The sequence below is a fragment of the Diplotaxodon limnothrissa genome, linkage group LG7 (assembly GCF_057381915.1).
Source record: "Diplotaxodon limnothrissa isolate DT_005_m linkage group LG7, D_limnothrissa_male_GT1.1, whole genome shotgun sequence".
NCBI classification, from domain to species: domain Eukaryota; kingdom Metazoa; phylum Chordata; class Actinopteri; order Cichliformes; family Cichlidae; genus Diplotaxodon; species Diplotaxodon limnothrissa.
Genome location: NC_140602.1, coordinates 55,764,682 through 55,780,901, shown reverse-complemented (window position 1 = coordinate 55,780,901; position 16,220 = coordinate 55,764,682). Strand labels below are relative to the sequence as shown.

At 39.5% G+C, this 16,220-nt stretch overlaps 1 protein-coding gene across 1 annotated transcript; it reads left to right on the top strand.

Annotated features, from left to right (window-relative positions):
- The first annotated feature begins 1,836 nt into the window (after positions 1-1,836).
- LOC146629283 (interleukin-31 receptor subunit alpha) lies at positions 1,837-15,123 on the top strand. Its single transcript, XM_085359981.1, has 16 exons — positions 1,837-1,948; positions 2,082-2,135; positions 4,211-4,267; positions 4,390-4,501; positions 4,606-4,763; positions 4,876-5,021; positions 9,823-9,964; positions 10,069-10,157; positions 10,980-11,187; positions 11,268-11,453; positions 12,787-12,918; positions 13,026-13,187; positions 13,891-14,034; positions 14,123-14,204; positions 14,315-14,396; positions 14,553-15,123. The coding sequence occupies exons 1-16, from the start codon at positions 1,867-1,869 to the stop codon at positions 15,015-15,017; spliced, it is 2,301 nt and encodes a 766-aa protein (XP_085216107.1). The 5' UTR covers positions 1,837-1,866; the 3' UTR covers positions 15,018-15,123.
- The last annotated feature ends 1,097 nt before the right edge of the window (positions 15,124-16,220 follow it).

Genomic DNA, 16,220 nt, shown 5'->3' with positions numbered 1-16,220 from the left:
AAAGAATCTGAATGTAAATCTACATGTGTTTCATTGTTCTTGTAACAGTGACAATAAAGATCTATTCTATTCTATTCTAGTATGTGACTTGATTCTAATTATTGATTCATATATTCATTATTGTTTTTATAACTTAAATGTTGCAGCTGGAAGTGATTTTAATTACTTATACTATTGGGTAACTTTCTCTATAGTAAAATAGAATTATAGCAGATTCACATGTAAAAATCTGCAAAATAAGAAGTATTAGTATGGAAAACAAAGGACAACATTCACATCCAAAATCAAGCTGTAGGGCAGAGAGTAGAAGCAGAAAGCAGTGCAATACAGAAAAACTAAAACAGGAAAAGTATTAAGTTGCACTCTAAAGCAGGTTTCTATTAATGCTGTGATCCAGCTGCACTGTGTGAGATTAACAGCACTCTAGCTCTCTAGCTTTTCCTGTTCTGCCTTTTTGAAGCTTTTTATATTTTTGTGTGAGCTCCAAAGAGGAACAACGATGAGGTTTAACAGTCTGAACCTCCTGGGTTACGCATGCAAACACTCCCTGAACGGACTCCATCCTGTGGCTGGCAAATCAGTCTGTCATAAATGACTCATCAATCATATCCTAACTCTCAAACATCAGCACATTTTTCAGATGCACTACAGAAGCACTATATTAACCTCTTGTGTTAAAAACGCGTGCTAGAGAAGCTTAGAGGGCGTGAAGGTAAGGTAAATGGACTACTCATTCAGTTTTGGTAAAATTCTGATGGCACTGTAGATTATTGGAAAACAGGGCGATCTGAGTCACCACACGTCTCTCACAGAGCATGTGGCAGTTAACGCACAAAGGTTAGCTTGTTTACTCCTATGTCTTTTTATTTTCATTGTTCGTTTGTTTACTTCACCTAGATGTTTGAGCTTAACTGTGAACAGAATGAATGATCGTTTTTACAATAAGATGAAGCAGTTTTTAATTACGAACGTGACATTTCTTGTGACTCAAGCTTCAAACATGCTGTTTTTTTCCTCTTCCTTCATGTTCATGCTCATGTTTCCTTCCTTTAAAAACATGATTAAGATGTTATCTATCTGAGAAATGTCCGCTTTTATATTTCAGATAAGGTGAAATGTGTGAATTTTTAAATTTTATTTATTTTAGTGACGCAATTTGTGCGTCACTAAGTGCCTTTTTGATTTTTGCTTTCTACTTCCCTCTAAACTCGTTTTGGTTAAAAACAGCACCGAAATATGATATAAAAATATTATAATATTTGTGTTTGTAGGCTATAAATGGCAGAAAGCAGTATTTCTATTTTCTTTTAATGGACTGTGTCTTTTCTTCAAAACTGTTCGTTTACTTCTGACTTCTGATTTAGAATTTTTATTTTAAAAAACATATTTTCCAGTCCTAGCGGATTGATTTGTAATTTTTCAGATCACACACAGTTCTTTGAAAGCATGAATAGAATTTGAATTTACAGCACACAAAGCCATCCCTGCTCTTCTTTTGAGTCACAGTCGCTTCTCTTGCTTTCTGTTGCCTCCTGCACTTCAGAGCGAAGCTGTTGTTTGAGCAGATACAACATCTTCGACTCAACAGTTCTATTTGTGGAAAGAAGAAGTACAAACAAGGCTGTTTCTGCATACTTCAGGGGACCTACCGTTTCTTGTCAGTCTATGAGTCCTATGAACTGTGTCACACACTGTGACCCCGCCCCTCCATGCTCAGTGTCAAAACTCCCCGACAATATTTCCTTCTCACACACGCTGGAGAGAGCAGCTACTGTGTGAATCATGATTGTGAATGGCAGAAGACTGTGGGTGTGAGGTTACGAAGACACCGTCTTGGTTTCAGTCTTTCAGACAGACCCGGGCAAAATGGCTGGTTGTAAAGTTCAGCTGGATTTTTCAGACTCTAGATGTTCTTCATGTGCAAGCCATCCATATTATATCATCCTGGGTAAGCGTCCTTTTTTTTTTTTTAAATCTGCCTTTCTACTTGATAAACTTCTTGTCTTGGTACAGCTCAATCTTTCTGGAAGGATTTAAATCCACGAACATCTCTGTGATAACTCCTGTTGTTCACATTCAAGGTCTGATTCTTGTTCACTACGCTACACTCTCCATGCATTCTCAAGTAACTCAAGGTAGGATTACCACAACATTTCTAATAATTCATTGTCTTATTACTGTTCATATATTGGTTAGCGCTGTGTGTACTGCAATTTTCCAGCATTCTGATTCATGTGAACTTGTGGAGCATTTGTCTCATTTGGCACAAGATGAAGAGTGAAGGACGGTAGTGGTAGTACTATATTTGCCCTACATTTGCACATTTAACCCAGAGTGTCACATGCCATTTATTTTAACCTTCATTCAGTCTAATACAACAACTCAGTCCAACAGAGTATTTCACTTCATCGATGAAATAACAACTTATAAATATGCTTTACACCACCATGATCACTAATGAAGAGAGCAGCAGTATGTCAGGCTCTGTTTACTGTACTGGACCCCACACCCTACATGTAAACTTCGCACTTGATCCTCCCTTTTAAATGATAACTATATCAGAGCACTTGCATGTTGTTTTGAACTTCCATCATACAGTCATGTTGAAAAAAGAAAGTGCACCTTCCGTCAGTTGTACTTGTCAGAACGTAACAATAATTAAAAAATAAAATCATAAATCTAATTCTTAGCTTAATATCAGAGTTTTCTGGGTCACAAAAACAGCTCTTTTTACCATCAGGGTAATGCTGAACGTGTAATCTGGTCTGGAGCATATTATATTCAGAGTTTAGGTTTGAAATCATCCAACTGTGCCACATTATCTCTGATTGTTTTATTTGCAACTTATGTTTTAAGTGCAATGCAATTCTCTCTGCACGTGCAGCTTGTTAAGCTGTATTTTACTAAGATCGCACATGAAGCCCAGCTGTACAGTTACAGCAGTGCAAACGTCGCAGTCCCACTGGAGTTTGCATATTTAGATGAGATGCGCGTGCTTCAGTAACATCTATTAGATCAATGCTAAGGTCTGTCGTAAAATTAATTTCACTTAGATCTGTTGACCAACTAAAGCGAAGCCCCACGGTCTTTACTATTTAAATGGACCCACTTAAAGGTTTCAGAGGTCTAATGCGCAGCCATTATAAATAAACAGCAGCGTAGAGAGCGCACCCAGCAAAAAAATGATTAACTTGAATTTAAATGTTTATTTAACACTCTAAATGCACTAAATCCCACAATTCAGCATCCTTAACATCCTGCCTAATTTGCACCAATATCGCATTGTCCTGTTATAGTTTTTTGTGTTGTTTATAGATTTTTACCAGCATGTTATCTTCATCATCTGAGATGTGTTTGATTGGAGTAGACGCCACTCGTAGTGATCTTTTTGTGCGGTGCAAGAGTTAAATGAAATGTGCAACATCCCTTTTTATGAGAGCTGTACAGACCCTGAAGCAGAAAGCCTGGGTTATCAGAGAAACTTAATGATCTGCATTTTCATATCCATCATATCTGACGGAGGTTTTAGCTTTTATCAAACCAGCTGACGCAAAGAAAAGAGAGACTGTGTCGAAATTCCCCCATGGTATAACTCTCAGGTCTTAAACTGAGGTAAATGCAACTGGAGGTGAACAAAAAAAATTACATGAAATGGAGAAACAATGTGTGAAAACATAACTACTGCTTACTGCTTCCATAGAAATGAAAGGGGATCATCACCAAGTGTGAGCACGTCTATAAAAGCAGATGTTTGGCGGTTTGCACAGTATTCTCGAGTCAAATGCAAGGTGATCTGTCGGACAGCTAAAGCTTGGCCCAACGTCAGTCATGCAGCAGCAGGGCGATGATCCCCAGGACAGCAGGAAATTTAGAGTGACTGAAAAAGAAAGGCTTAATGTGCTAAAACAACAATGTAAGAAGAGTGGACCAGAATTCCTTCGTAATGCATCGAGAGACTGATAAAGTCCCAAGCCAGGTGTACTTAAGGAAAGGAGGGAGTTTGTAATTAGTTGTCTTTGTTTGTCTGTCTGTCTGTAAGATATTGTTTTCAAATTTTGTGTGATGGTAGATGCCAATAACAGCTTACACTGCTTTAATTTGGCTGGGAAACAGGACCTGTAAAAATTGTATCATTAAAAACATCTACTTTTGTAACAATTTCTCATGAATTTACTAAATATTTTGTGTCACATACCATATTCATGTGCAGAGAAGTGCAAGGTAAACGAGATTTCTTCCAAATACGAGCATTGTGGACTTCACCCAGGTAAAGAAAACACATACTGGGTCATCCTGAGGTGACCCATAATCTTTGAAATCAGATTTGAGACAGGAAAACGGTTTTTTTCTTTCTTTCTTTCTGGTGACTGTGCACTGCCTCTTTTACAGATGGAGTCCGTGATTTGGACTGTTTTACTAAAAATCCATGGTCCAAATTAAGATGTATGTGGAAACCTGGAAAACACGCATCCAAAAATACACATATACTCGTAATACAACCGTAAGTAGTTTTGTTTTTCCCTTTTTACCTTACAAGCACACGTTTTAAAAATGCATATGAAAATGTCCTTGTTTGTAATTAACATCTTTTGTTTCTTCTTCTAGACAAAAAGGAAACTATTGCAGAGTTTATAAAAACATCAATAAATCTCGTGAAGAGATCACCTTCTATAAAAACCACTATGTGACCATTCAGATTTTTGAAAACAGTCAGTCAAAAAATTGCACCAAGGCAGTTTTTCAAGGTTCACCGGAGAGCCTGCGTAAGTAAAAAAATAAAAAAATAAATAAATAAATAAAAATTTAAGGAGCAGCACTTTGTTTAAAATTTAAAAATTGATGAAATTTTGGGGATAATTTTCCTGACTGTTTCAGAGCGATGTGACCCTCCAAATTATGTGAAATTCACACGGCACTCTGGGAAACTGGACATAAATGTGAGCTGGGATCAAAACGATGTCAAGCATATCATGTCTTACTCTGTCAGATACAAAGCACTGGGAAGCCTTCAATGGAATGAGGTCAGTTATTTACTATACGATTGATATCAAAGTTTGCATTATTGCAGAGCACTACTGTTAAAGACCAGAGGGTTATCCACACGCGTGCACAAAACATCAGAAAAAAAAGAAAGCTGCTGGTCTTTAGCTTGCCCAGCTTAAGTCATTGTTAACAAAAGACAGACATGCCCAATGTTCCCTCTAAGCTGCGCACTGCTGCCACAGTCTTTGCGCACAAAAAAATCTGCGTTGCGCACAAAAAGAATCTAACCTGAATTAAAATTAAAATTGAAACTAACAACTCTGTTTCGCAGTGTTAGTCAGAAAGTGACTGTCTGCTCCTGTATGGGATTAGAACGATGCCACCTTATCCCATAGTCCAGCCAATCACGCGATTTACATTCGTGTATACCGAGCTAATCAACGTCGTTGACAGGCTATGACAGCGTCCTTATGTGCCAACACCGGTGTTTTAGCTAGCAAAGCAGCGTGGCTGAGTGAAGCCACGTTAATGACAACGTGTAAAACCATTGGAGATGTGAGCAGGACCGACGGAGCAATTGATGGAAAAAGTGTGGACTTTATACCAGTTTTTAAATTGTGTTGATAGGCGACGTAAAACCAGAGTTATGATAAAAATATGCAATGTTTGGTTTTCTTCCTGAATACTGTCATTGTTTATATTTACTGCGGGAAGAAACGGTTAAATCGGCGTTTAAACATCGAAGCACTCTGCTTTTGAGCAAAACCAAAAAAAAAACAAACCTCACCCTTTCCTATTGGTGGAAAAATGTACCATGTCGACCAATCAAAAATTATATGGCAACGTGGCATTTAGTTGTTTAGGAAGGGGGAAGTTTTAGGAGTGACAGCAGTGTTTTGAGATGTGAGAGATTTGCGACGTTTAGCGCAAATCTTGTGTAGTTAGTGTGTAGTGTTGTCAATAGTTTTGTTGTGTGTGTCAGAACAATGAGACTGTTAAAGGTGTTACAGGAGTGATACATCTCCTGTTGTCAGGCCTGCAGGTATCAGGCTTTTGTTCTCCTTTATCTCATAGTGGACAGAGATTATTTTTGGAGTGGCACAAATAGTTTGTGTGGCATCAAATTTGATGCAGAACAGCTGATTGTTCTGTAAATAGTTTGAAATGTTTGTTTAAAAAAAACGCCTTGGCTGCATTTTTAGGTAAACAGCTGCAAAAAACTTTGTTGTTTGCAAAACTCAGTAACTTTTTTGGAGAAGTAACTATATAATTATTTGCCCAACATTGGTCTTTATATACTGTGTTTTGCAGACGGAGAGTTACAGGACTCTCTCCCAGACCACAGACTCATAACACAAGTCAGAGCTTTATAATAAATAAATAAATAAAGTTGTGTTTTCAAAATTGGAGTTCAAGTTATTTTTACTTCCAATAGTGTTAACATACTACACAGGTCAGGAACAAGATTCTTTAAAATTTTCATTGTAAGTGGGCTAAAGCAGTTAATTAAAAGTAGTCTAACATAAATGTAAACGCTGTAATTTGATTATTTTAATAAACCATGTAACTTGGATGGATTAGATGCCGGCGTGACCACAGTGCACACGTCTGCTGTTGCTCACAGTGGTCCAAGGGATCGCTCAGGGAGTTTGTGCGTTCGCTCAGACACATGAAAACTTAGAGGGAGCATTGGACATGCCCTAAAAAAACCAGAGACATCAGAGACAACTATAAATCCCCATGAGCAAAAATAACCGCATCTTTATTGACTATAGTCAACTGTGGCCTTGTATGTGTTGAGTATGTTGGTTTTGCCCATGAAAATCTTCTCCCCCAATGTCCATGCAAAAAGGGTTATTTTGTGACCAAACACATCCACACTGGCTGATTGCAGGCTATTGTGTCTGTGCATGGTTCCTCCACATGCTGCCGAATCATATTGTTAAATTGCCAGTATATCTTGTTTCTACACACTCAACCACGTTTGGAGATGTAAACCACTTTGACCTCAGGACTAAGTCCATGGCATGAATGGACCTGTTCTTGGTCCTCTTCTTTCAAGGGCTTCTGCTGCCTGAGGTATTCACTCAGCATATAAACAGTTGTTGCCATCTTTTAGATGTGGATCTTTGTTATTTCATCTTGGATAGCAGTTCTGAGACTCAATAGTCCTTCTCTGTCTTCCTGTACTTAATATATAGTCTCAGGGTGCTGGATTTGAGATTAAACCCTTGATGCAAGGCAAGTCCCTTCTTTTTTGATATCAATGGCTTCTTCCTCCTTTGGTGAGCATACTATCCCAGCAGGCTATCTGATGACTGGCAGGCATAATTGTTGATTGCCCAGATAGTCTTTGGACTTATTCTCTGCAGGTGTGCGACAATATGCAGCTTTCCTGGCAGCTTTACAAGTTGGTTGTGGGATTTCAAGGTTCTTATAGCTATCCTCAATGTCTTTGTTGCCTTTCGACTACACTTTTCTTGTTTGAATGACATTCCTATGTCATTATTGTAGGTCCTAGTAGTGTGGATCAGTGAAGTATCTTGTTCACTCCTGGTATACAGCTCGATGCCATCCATGTACAGGAAGTGGCTAAAGTTTGCTTCATACGATAGTTGGCATCTGTAGCCAACTACTCTATCTTGTTAATGATGTGATTGAAGGGGTTCAAGCATATGCAGAACAGCACTGGAGACAGAGCATCTCCTTGGTAAATCACACACTTTGAAGCGCCTTGAGGCGACTTTTGTTGTGATTTGGCGCTATATAAATAAAATTGAATTGAATTGAATTGAACTTTGTTCACTGAATTCCTCTTAGGGTCCTTTTAGGCTCTTAGGGTCCTGTTGGTCTTGTATAGTTCCAGCCAGTAAGTCGTAATCTTTCTTGTAGTCAATCCAGGCAGTGCACAAGGTGGTCACTCTGGTCTTCCAGGCTCAAGTGACTGGTCTGTCCAACCACAGGCTGCTGTTTCGTTCTGAAGTTGCTGCCAATTCCTTTCTAGGCCCCACCCATGTATTGAGCCATGTTTCTGCTCATCTTTGCCATTACAATGATGGACAAGTTTGTGTGAGCTTGGAGGTTGCCAGAAGAAATGTACTTGTTTGATTGCATTGTGCCATAGGAAAAGTGGTGGCGGAGTCGGGATCGTGGTGTGAGGATGGGTTTTGTGTGCGTGTATACATATAACAACCAGCAGAAATGACACAGACCTACACACATACAACAAGACTGTTGATTTGTGTATCTATGTTTTTGCATAATTTTCTCGTGCAGGTGTTGTTTGTATTTGTGGGTTTTTTCCTTACAGGTGGAGCAGTTGATGAGCCATTGTGGGGGGTTTTGGTCTTTTTTCCCCCCTGCCTGTCAGCTTTGACATTGCAATATTTCACATGTAGTGTGAATAATGATAGAAATAATAATAATAAGAGTTGGCTCAAGAGTTGGGAGTTCGCCTTGTAATCGGAAGGTTGCCGGTTCGAGCCCCGGCTCGGACAGTCTCGGTCGTTGTGTCCTTGGGCAAGACACTTCACCCGTTGCCTACTGGTGGTGGTCAGAGGGCCCGGTGGCGCCAGTGTTTGGCAGCCTCACCTCTGTCGGTGGCTGTGGCTACAACGTAGCTTGCCATCACCAGTGTGTGAATGGGTGGATGACTGAATGTGTAAAGCGCTTTGGGGTCCTTAGGGACTAGTAAAGCGCTATACAAATACATCATTTACCATAACAGAAGCAAATGAATAAATAGATAAAATTTAATTTAGAAAATCACAAGCCTACAGATATTTTATAGAGCTTGACTTGAAAAAGCAAATATGGCACAGCAGTGCATTCAGAGGGCAGTCTGCCTGGCTAAGACAGGCAGTTTTTTTTTTACTTTTAACATCTTATACATAACTACTGTTTTCTTCTACTTTGAAAATCTAACACACACCATGCCTGTCTTTGTATTTGCTCTTCGGGTCTTTTCACCATTGACAGTTTTCCATCACTATACTGTATTAGAGTGAAAGAGGCATTCAAAAGCAGGTTTGAAATGTAAACAACATCTGAAATAGCTGAATCTTAGATTTGCCTTTAAAGTGCAGCATGATCTGAGCTGGACTTTTATGATTTCGAAACACTGGTGCTTTCCTTTCCGATGCAGTATTATCCATAATAAAGGATTAAAAAAACAAAACAAACATTGATAGACAGCAACTCTCATAGACAGACACATTTATCTGAAGGAGACAAAAAGTAGCCTACGTCTAAAGGTCTACGTAAAATTCTCCGTGAAATGAGTCAGAGCTTACCAACTGACGTTAACTGCCCACACTTTAGTCATGTAACAGTTAAAGTTGCCAGATGATGAGATTATGTCTAACTGAAAGTCAAATTTCTCTGAAATATGGTCTCAGAAGCTTGAAAAGAAAATCGACTACCATGAGCTGGGTGATTTTTGCTTTGCAACATTCACTCTGATTGTATTTCTCTTCCAGTCTAATTTTAAATCACAGCAGCTTTTATATCAATTTCTGCTAAAGAAAACGATCCATTTTAAATCCAGCCTGAATCCTTACTCACACTCTGGAAAGTACACGGTGAACATTAGGTATATTAAGGAATTCATTCAGGTAATATACAAATTACCTGAATTACTTGTAACTGCAGGCGTACTTGTTTTTCCAAACTTTAGTTCTTAACCTCTTTCTGGAGGCATTCTGATCGGCTCTCTGTGACTTTGTCGGCGTGCATTTTTGCTCTGAACCAGTTTCTTCCACTATACTCTACAAAAAACAAAACAGATGTTTATTTCGGATACTTCCCTAACGCACACACTGATTTCTGTGCTGCTTGCAGTCACCTGGAATGTCCCAGAATAAAACTACATGCAGAGTGGAGAATCTAAACTCCTCAGTGGCCTACGCTCTACAGATACACTGCATCACCAATACTAAATGTACACAGTGCCCATGGAGTGAAGCTTACACTGTGCCATCAGGTTAGTGTTTGCTTTCTACTTTGTTTTTCTCCTAAAACCGGATAAAGGATTACCTGCTTATGTTCAAAGTAAAAAACCAAAAACAACCCAGTTTGCTCTTTCAGAGGTGACATCACAGCCGGTCATCGTCAACTTTAAAGAAACTGACGTCGCCAATGAAAAGGGTACTCGCCTTGTTTCAATAACCTGGAAGGTAATTTTTCTTCAAAAACATCTTCTGAGAACATGCTATTAAACAAAAAGCAGAATGTAGAAAACACTCAGCAGCCACTTCATTAGGTACACCTGTTTTAATGTTTGCTCGCAAAAAATGTCGAATGTGACAATCGCATGGAGCAGCAGTTCTCTGGGATAAAATGCCTTGTTGATGTCAGAGGGGAATGTCCAGGATTCTCTGAGTAGATTGTAAAGCAGCTGTAACTGAAATGCTCAGTTGTTACAACCACGGTATGCAGAAGAGCTCTTCTGTGAGGCTTGAAGCAGTTGTGCTAGCAGAGGACACCGGGTGATATTTCTGTCAGCTGGAAACAGGAACCTGAAGCTACAGTTCACACAGGTTCAACAGAAGATTGGACAAATGCTGCCTGGTCTGATGAATTTCAATTTCTGCTGTGATGTCACAATTTGCTGTAAGCAACATGAAGGCATGGGACCATCCTGCCTTGTATAGATGTTTCAGGCTGCTGGTGGTGTAATAGGGTGGGGAATATTTTCTTGGCAGGCTTTCGGCTCTTAATGGTTTCTGGAACATGATCTCAAACCAGACCTCAATCCAATAGAGCATCTTTGGGATGCACAGCCAACAAATCTGCAGTAACTGTGTGATGATGTCATGTCGACATGGACTAGAATCTCTGAGGTGTGGTTCCAGCACCTTGTCGAATCTGTGCCATGAAACATTAAGGTAGCTTTGAAGGCAAAGGGTGGGCCAACCCGATACTAGTAGCTGGTGAATGTAAATGCAGCGATTAGTCATAGCTGCTTGTTTTGATAATAAACTGTTTTTGATCGTTAGGTTTCTGCCAGAGACCTGCATGATGGCTACATCGTGACCATTGGGAAAGAGTCAGGAGAGGCCCCAATTGAGCGGATCGACACCATTCAGCCCAGCATCACACTGATTCTCTCCTACTCAGCTTATAGTGTGAGCATCCAGTCTTTCAACAACGTCAGCATCTCTCCAGCTGTGAGCCATATAATACCCCTCCGCGAAGACATGGACAGTCAGTACTCATTTCCATCCTTACAGCTCTCTTAAAGGTGTCGTTTTCACCACAGATCTGAACAAAGTATACATCCACAGGTATGGGAGATGATGAGCTGAACGTGACAGTCCACAATAACATATCCTTCAAAATCTACTGGAAAGACTTCCTTCTCAAAAAATACGTGTGCTATTGTGCGGAGTGGAGGGAAGAGAAGACTAAAACAGCGTACAAGTCCTTTTACCTTAAAGGCAAAAACTACTATACTTTCTCTCTTTTAAAAGGTATGTTAATATTATGAGTTTTTGGTCAGCACCGTTTAAATGCAATTTGATTTGACTTGCCTAAATGATTTTATACACAATACTGGATTGATATTGGACAGCAGAGATCACTGCATGTTGTCAGATTTAGCTGGGAAAAACACTTTGGATATGGCTAGGGAAAACTTTTAATTCAGTTAAAGTTAATTGTAAGTATGCAACTATGGCCCAAATGTTTCAAGCATATGTTTCTTTATAAAACGTGGATACTACTTCCATAACATTGTCCACTGATTTGTGGACTTGAGTTTAAAGCTTCTGTGTTAGAAAATGTACTGTCCCAATCTGTATTTATTTACTTATTCTAGAGCTAGAAAAACTGATTAGGTACTCGCATAGATACCTGGTATGGCTGTAGATGTATGTGTCTCCTCCTGCAGATACCTGTTAATTAGAGCTATGCGTAAATAAAATAATACTAGAGCTTGGAACTTGAACACTGAAATAAGCGTTTGTGTAAGTGCTAAATCAGCTTCAAAACCAAACCTGTCAGAAGTCCATTGCAGAGGTCTGTGCAACTGACTAACGTTCCTTAAGTGGCTTAGTGGAAGTTACTGTTAGCTTTCAAGTCACTGCTGATTTTTTTTCCTGTGTTCAGCCCAATCAACAAAAGCTAATCTGCTGACTTTACAAGTTGATTGTGCAAGATTAGTCATTCTGTTTTGTTTGTCTGCCCTTAAAAAAATAAATATCAGCTAATATAATGGATTGGATTTATATAGCGCTTTTCAAGGCACCCAAAGTGCTTTTACAATGCCACTATTCATTCACTCTCGCATTCACACACTGGTGGAGGCAAGCTACGGTTGTAGCCACAGCTGCCCTGGGGCAGACTGACAGAAGTTAGGCTGCCATATCGCGCCATCGGCCCCCCCCGGCCAACACCAGTAGGGTAAAGTGTCTTGCCCAAGGACACAATGACCAGGACAGAGAGCCCGGGGATCGAACCGGCGACCTTCCGGTTACAGATACGCTTCCCAACCCCCTGAGCCACGGTCGCCCCCATATATTGGAATGCTGGATTTTTAAATCACCACATGCCAGTACAGATTACAATCTGTGTCTATACTTTGGACCCATACAATGGATGTATGCCGCTTGCTGACCAGCTTGGAAGCCAAATTTGGCACTCCACCCCAAACCTGGCTCCAAAACACTAACATGGTGGAAACTTGAAAAGATATATATATATCTACTTGCTTGTGAACACTTGAGTTGCTTTGCAAATGTAATACATATATTTCGTTTTCTTCCAGCGATCAATCATAATTCATTTGATATCTCAAATATCCAGAACCCTTGAAGCCTTACAAGAGATACACCGTCAGTCTGCACGTGCGACCGAATAAGGACACCTGCAACATGAAGCATCTTAACAACAGCGAAGGAACGTTTGCAAGCACAAAGTTTTATTTCATGGAAGGCAGTAAGGCACAGGCACTCTTCTCCAAAACAAGCAGACACACATACATTACAAGTCACCAACAAAACACTCTGACCTCTTGAAACTGCTTTCCCGTGTCATTCTTAAAGCTCCTGTGAGTGGTCCCGCAAACATCAGCAGTTACAATTTGACACAGAATTCAATGGTGCTGCAGTGGTCATCCATCCCAGAAGAAGACACCAGAGGCTTCCTACTGGGTTACACAATCCACTACACTGAGAACCACCTGAGGGGAACAGAATCTGAGAACAGTAAGACACCTCCACTTACTCCATAAGCTTATTCATAAACTGCTGAATTTTGTTGAATATAATAATAGCACTGGCATCACATCCACTGGTTGCTCTACAGCACATGCATCATCCTCACTGAATTTCCTGTTTGTCAGCTACTTTGTTTACTCTTCTCAGTTTTCCTGAAGTTAATGAATGCTGTAATCACACTGCAGTTTTTAGTCTTGATTTTAATGACCTCATACACTACTTGATGTAGCTATGACATCATAACCTAATTAACTCTCTGGATAGGACTAGTTTGTCAAGATGGCTGAGCAACCTAAAGATAATCTACTATCAAATGTTACTGTTACATTATTTCTTTCAAAAGTCTTCCACTCACGTATTAAAATACTCCAAAATCATTTGACTGGAAAGCCATTCTAACACCGCTGCTGCTATTTCAGCAAGTGAATATGCTCATGATGACAATATTTTCATATGATAATACTAACATACTCATAAAGACAACACTAACATGTTCACCATGACACTGCTAATATGCTATGCTCATAATGATAATGCTAATATGTTCATAACGTCAATGCTAACATGTTCACAATGCTAACGCTAACATGCTTATAATGTCAGTACTAACATGCTTGTAATGTCAATGCTAACATGCTCATAAAGACAATGCTAACATGCTAATTATGACAAAAACTCATTTTGATTGCAGACATTACAGTGGATCCAAATGTTAACAAGTATGAACTAAAGGATCTTACAAGTGGCACAACATACCAAGTCCAGATATCAGGTTTCACCTCTAAAGGAACAGGAAAACGAAGTGAACCCAACTTTTTTACAACGACTCAAGAAGGTCAGTCAAGTAATATTTCAACCATCAACTGTACATATAATTAAATTTCTAATTTTTTATTTGTGCCTTTATTTATTTATTTGCACAGGAAGTTTTAAATTCACTAGTATTATTGCAGCCATTGCAGTTTTGGCTGCTGGACTGATATTTGGACCACCAATAATAAAAAGGTACAACTTGTCAACCAATAGCTGGAACAGGATTCCACCAAAGTCGCTAATTAGCTATGTCTACCACTGTGCACAAGCTTTACCTTAACCATTCCTTTAATGCTTTTTAGAGCAAAAGTTGTCCTCTGGCCAAGCATACCTAATCCTGGAAAGAGCAATACAATGCAGAAAATAGACAGGCCCTGTGAACTGGTAAGTGTCAGCTGTGACAAAGCACACAGTTTTAATGTTGTGGAAACCTAAAACAACCTGAAACTTATTTTAGGGGACTGCTATTATAGTCCCAGTGCATCAGATGAAATATGTTGTATAAAATTAAATACATCAGTGTGTCATTTGGTTACATAGGAACTCCTTGAGGTAATCAATACTCTGAAGGCTGAAGAATGGGAAACAAAAAGTCTCCATATAATTGAGAAAGAAGCTGTCGCCCCTGCCACGATATTGCCAGCAATGCTACCGCTTCTTTGTGGCTTAGACAAACGGGGAGATTCACCAGGAATTACTTGTAACTGGATCCAAACAGAGACAGATGATGCAACTGGCAATACATCTCCCAACAATACTACAGACACATTGTTGGAAACCCAGCAGACAGACCTACAAAGTTTTCCTTTTCCAAGTGGCTATACCACGATGGAAATGTTTCAGCACGTAATGCCACAGAGCATCACTGCCGTTACTCAAGACATGGAAAGTGACCCAGAGGACGCAGACCTGACTGTATTCAATCCTAAGCCAGGACTGGACTATGTAAGACAATTTAGCACCAGTCCAGTCTCGGACAGTGACCACTTGTCCACTATTTTGTGATGAAGGTCAAACTGCAGAGCATAAAGAGGAAAAATCACTATGTGAACAACTTAGTCTAAAAGGCCAAAGTAAGAACTGCTGCCCCTGACTGTTTCTGCTGTGGCTTATGAAGAACAACAATTCAGTTTACCAACAACATGGATTCATTTGGCTAATAAAATCAGCAGAATTACCAAGACAGTGTTTACATCACATTTATGTAAAAAACTTAACCAAAAGAATGGCATGCCAGTTGTTAGAATTGGAGTAAAAAGACAAAACATCCTCCCAAAAAGTGCACTTAACCATTACCACGGTCAATGAATTAGCTATTAATATACTGCTGCATGGGCTGAGCTGAAGTTACATGGTAAGGTTTTAAAAACTGAGCTTTAAAATGATTAGCGGCAATAAAAAACAGAGAGAGTCCGACAGTGATTACTGACTGTTTTTAGGGGCTTGTTGAGATTAAATATAACAAGATACAAAGCATTAAAACATGTAAAAAACACAAAGGCCTTATTAAACGCAGAGTCGTTTGGGCCCGGAAGCAGGATTCATGACGTCATCACTTAAAGACCGAATAGAGGTAGTTGTGCAAAATCTTGTGGCCTTAAGTCATGGGGGAAAAAAGGCACCATTCACCAGTTTAACACACAAAAACATTTTCAAACTTTTTGAAGGCTGTTCATTGTCAGCTGGTCTGAAATGTTCAATCAGTGGCTGTTCTCATAATGAAGACCTTACTTTACGTCACCCTTTTGCAGAAAGCCTAAACAAAGCTTAGCAGTCTACAACCATAAGGTGTTACTTGAAATGCTTGTCTTAGCCATGCCGACCTTTGATAAATCACAATAAATGGAAGGTATGACTGTGGCTTATGCGGTTTTCATCATGTGAACAGATTACTTTTACTTGGAAATAAAGAGCTCTCTTGCCCGGCATCTTTTGAGGAGCATGAATGTCTAACAAATTTTGTGCCTTTTTATCTCATTGAAGTTGGGGTATGTCACAGCAGAGGTCAGACGTTTGACCGGAAGACAAATGGTTGAAGCTCAAGGTGTTCACTTTGGTCAGACACTATTCAATTAACAGAGATTTCTAAAGGCAGATCATATATCGCACACACAGATGAGTGAAAGTGTTATCCGTAAATATGAATTGTTGCTACTCTTTCAAAGCACAGATAATAATATAACTGGGCCCATATCGAGAACTGGTGGT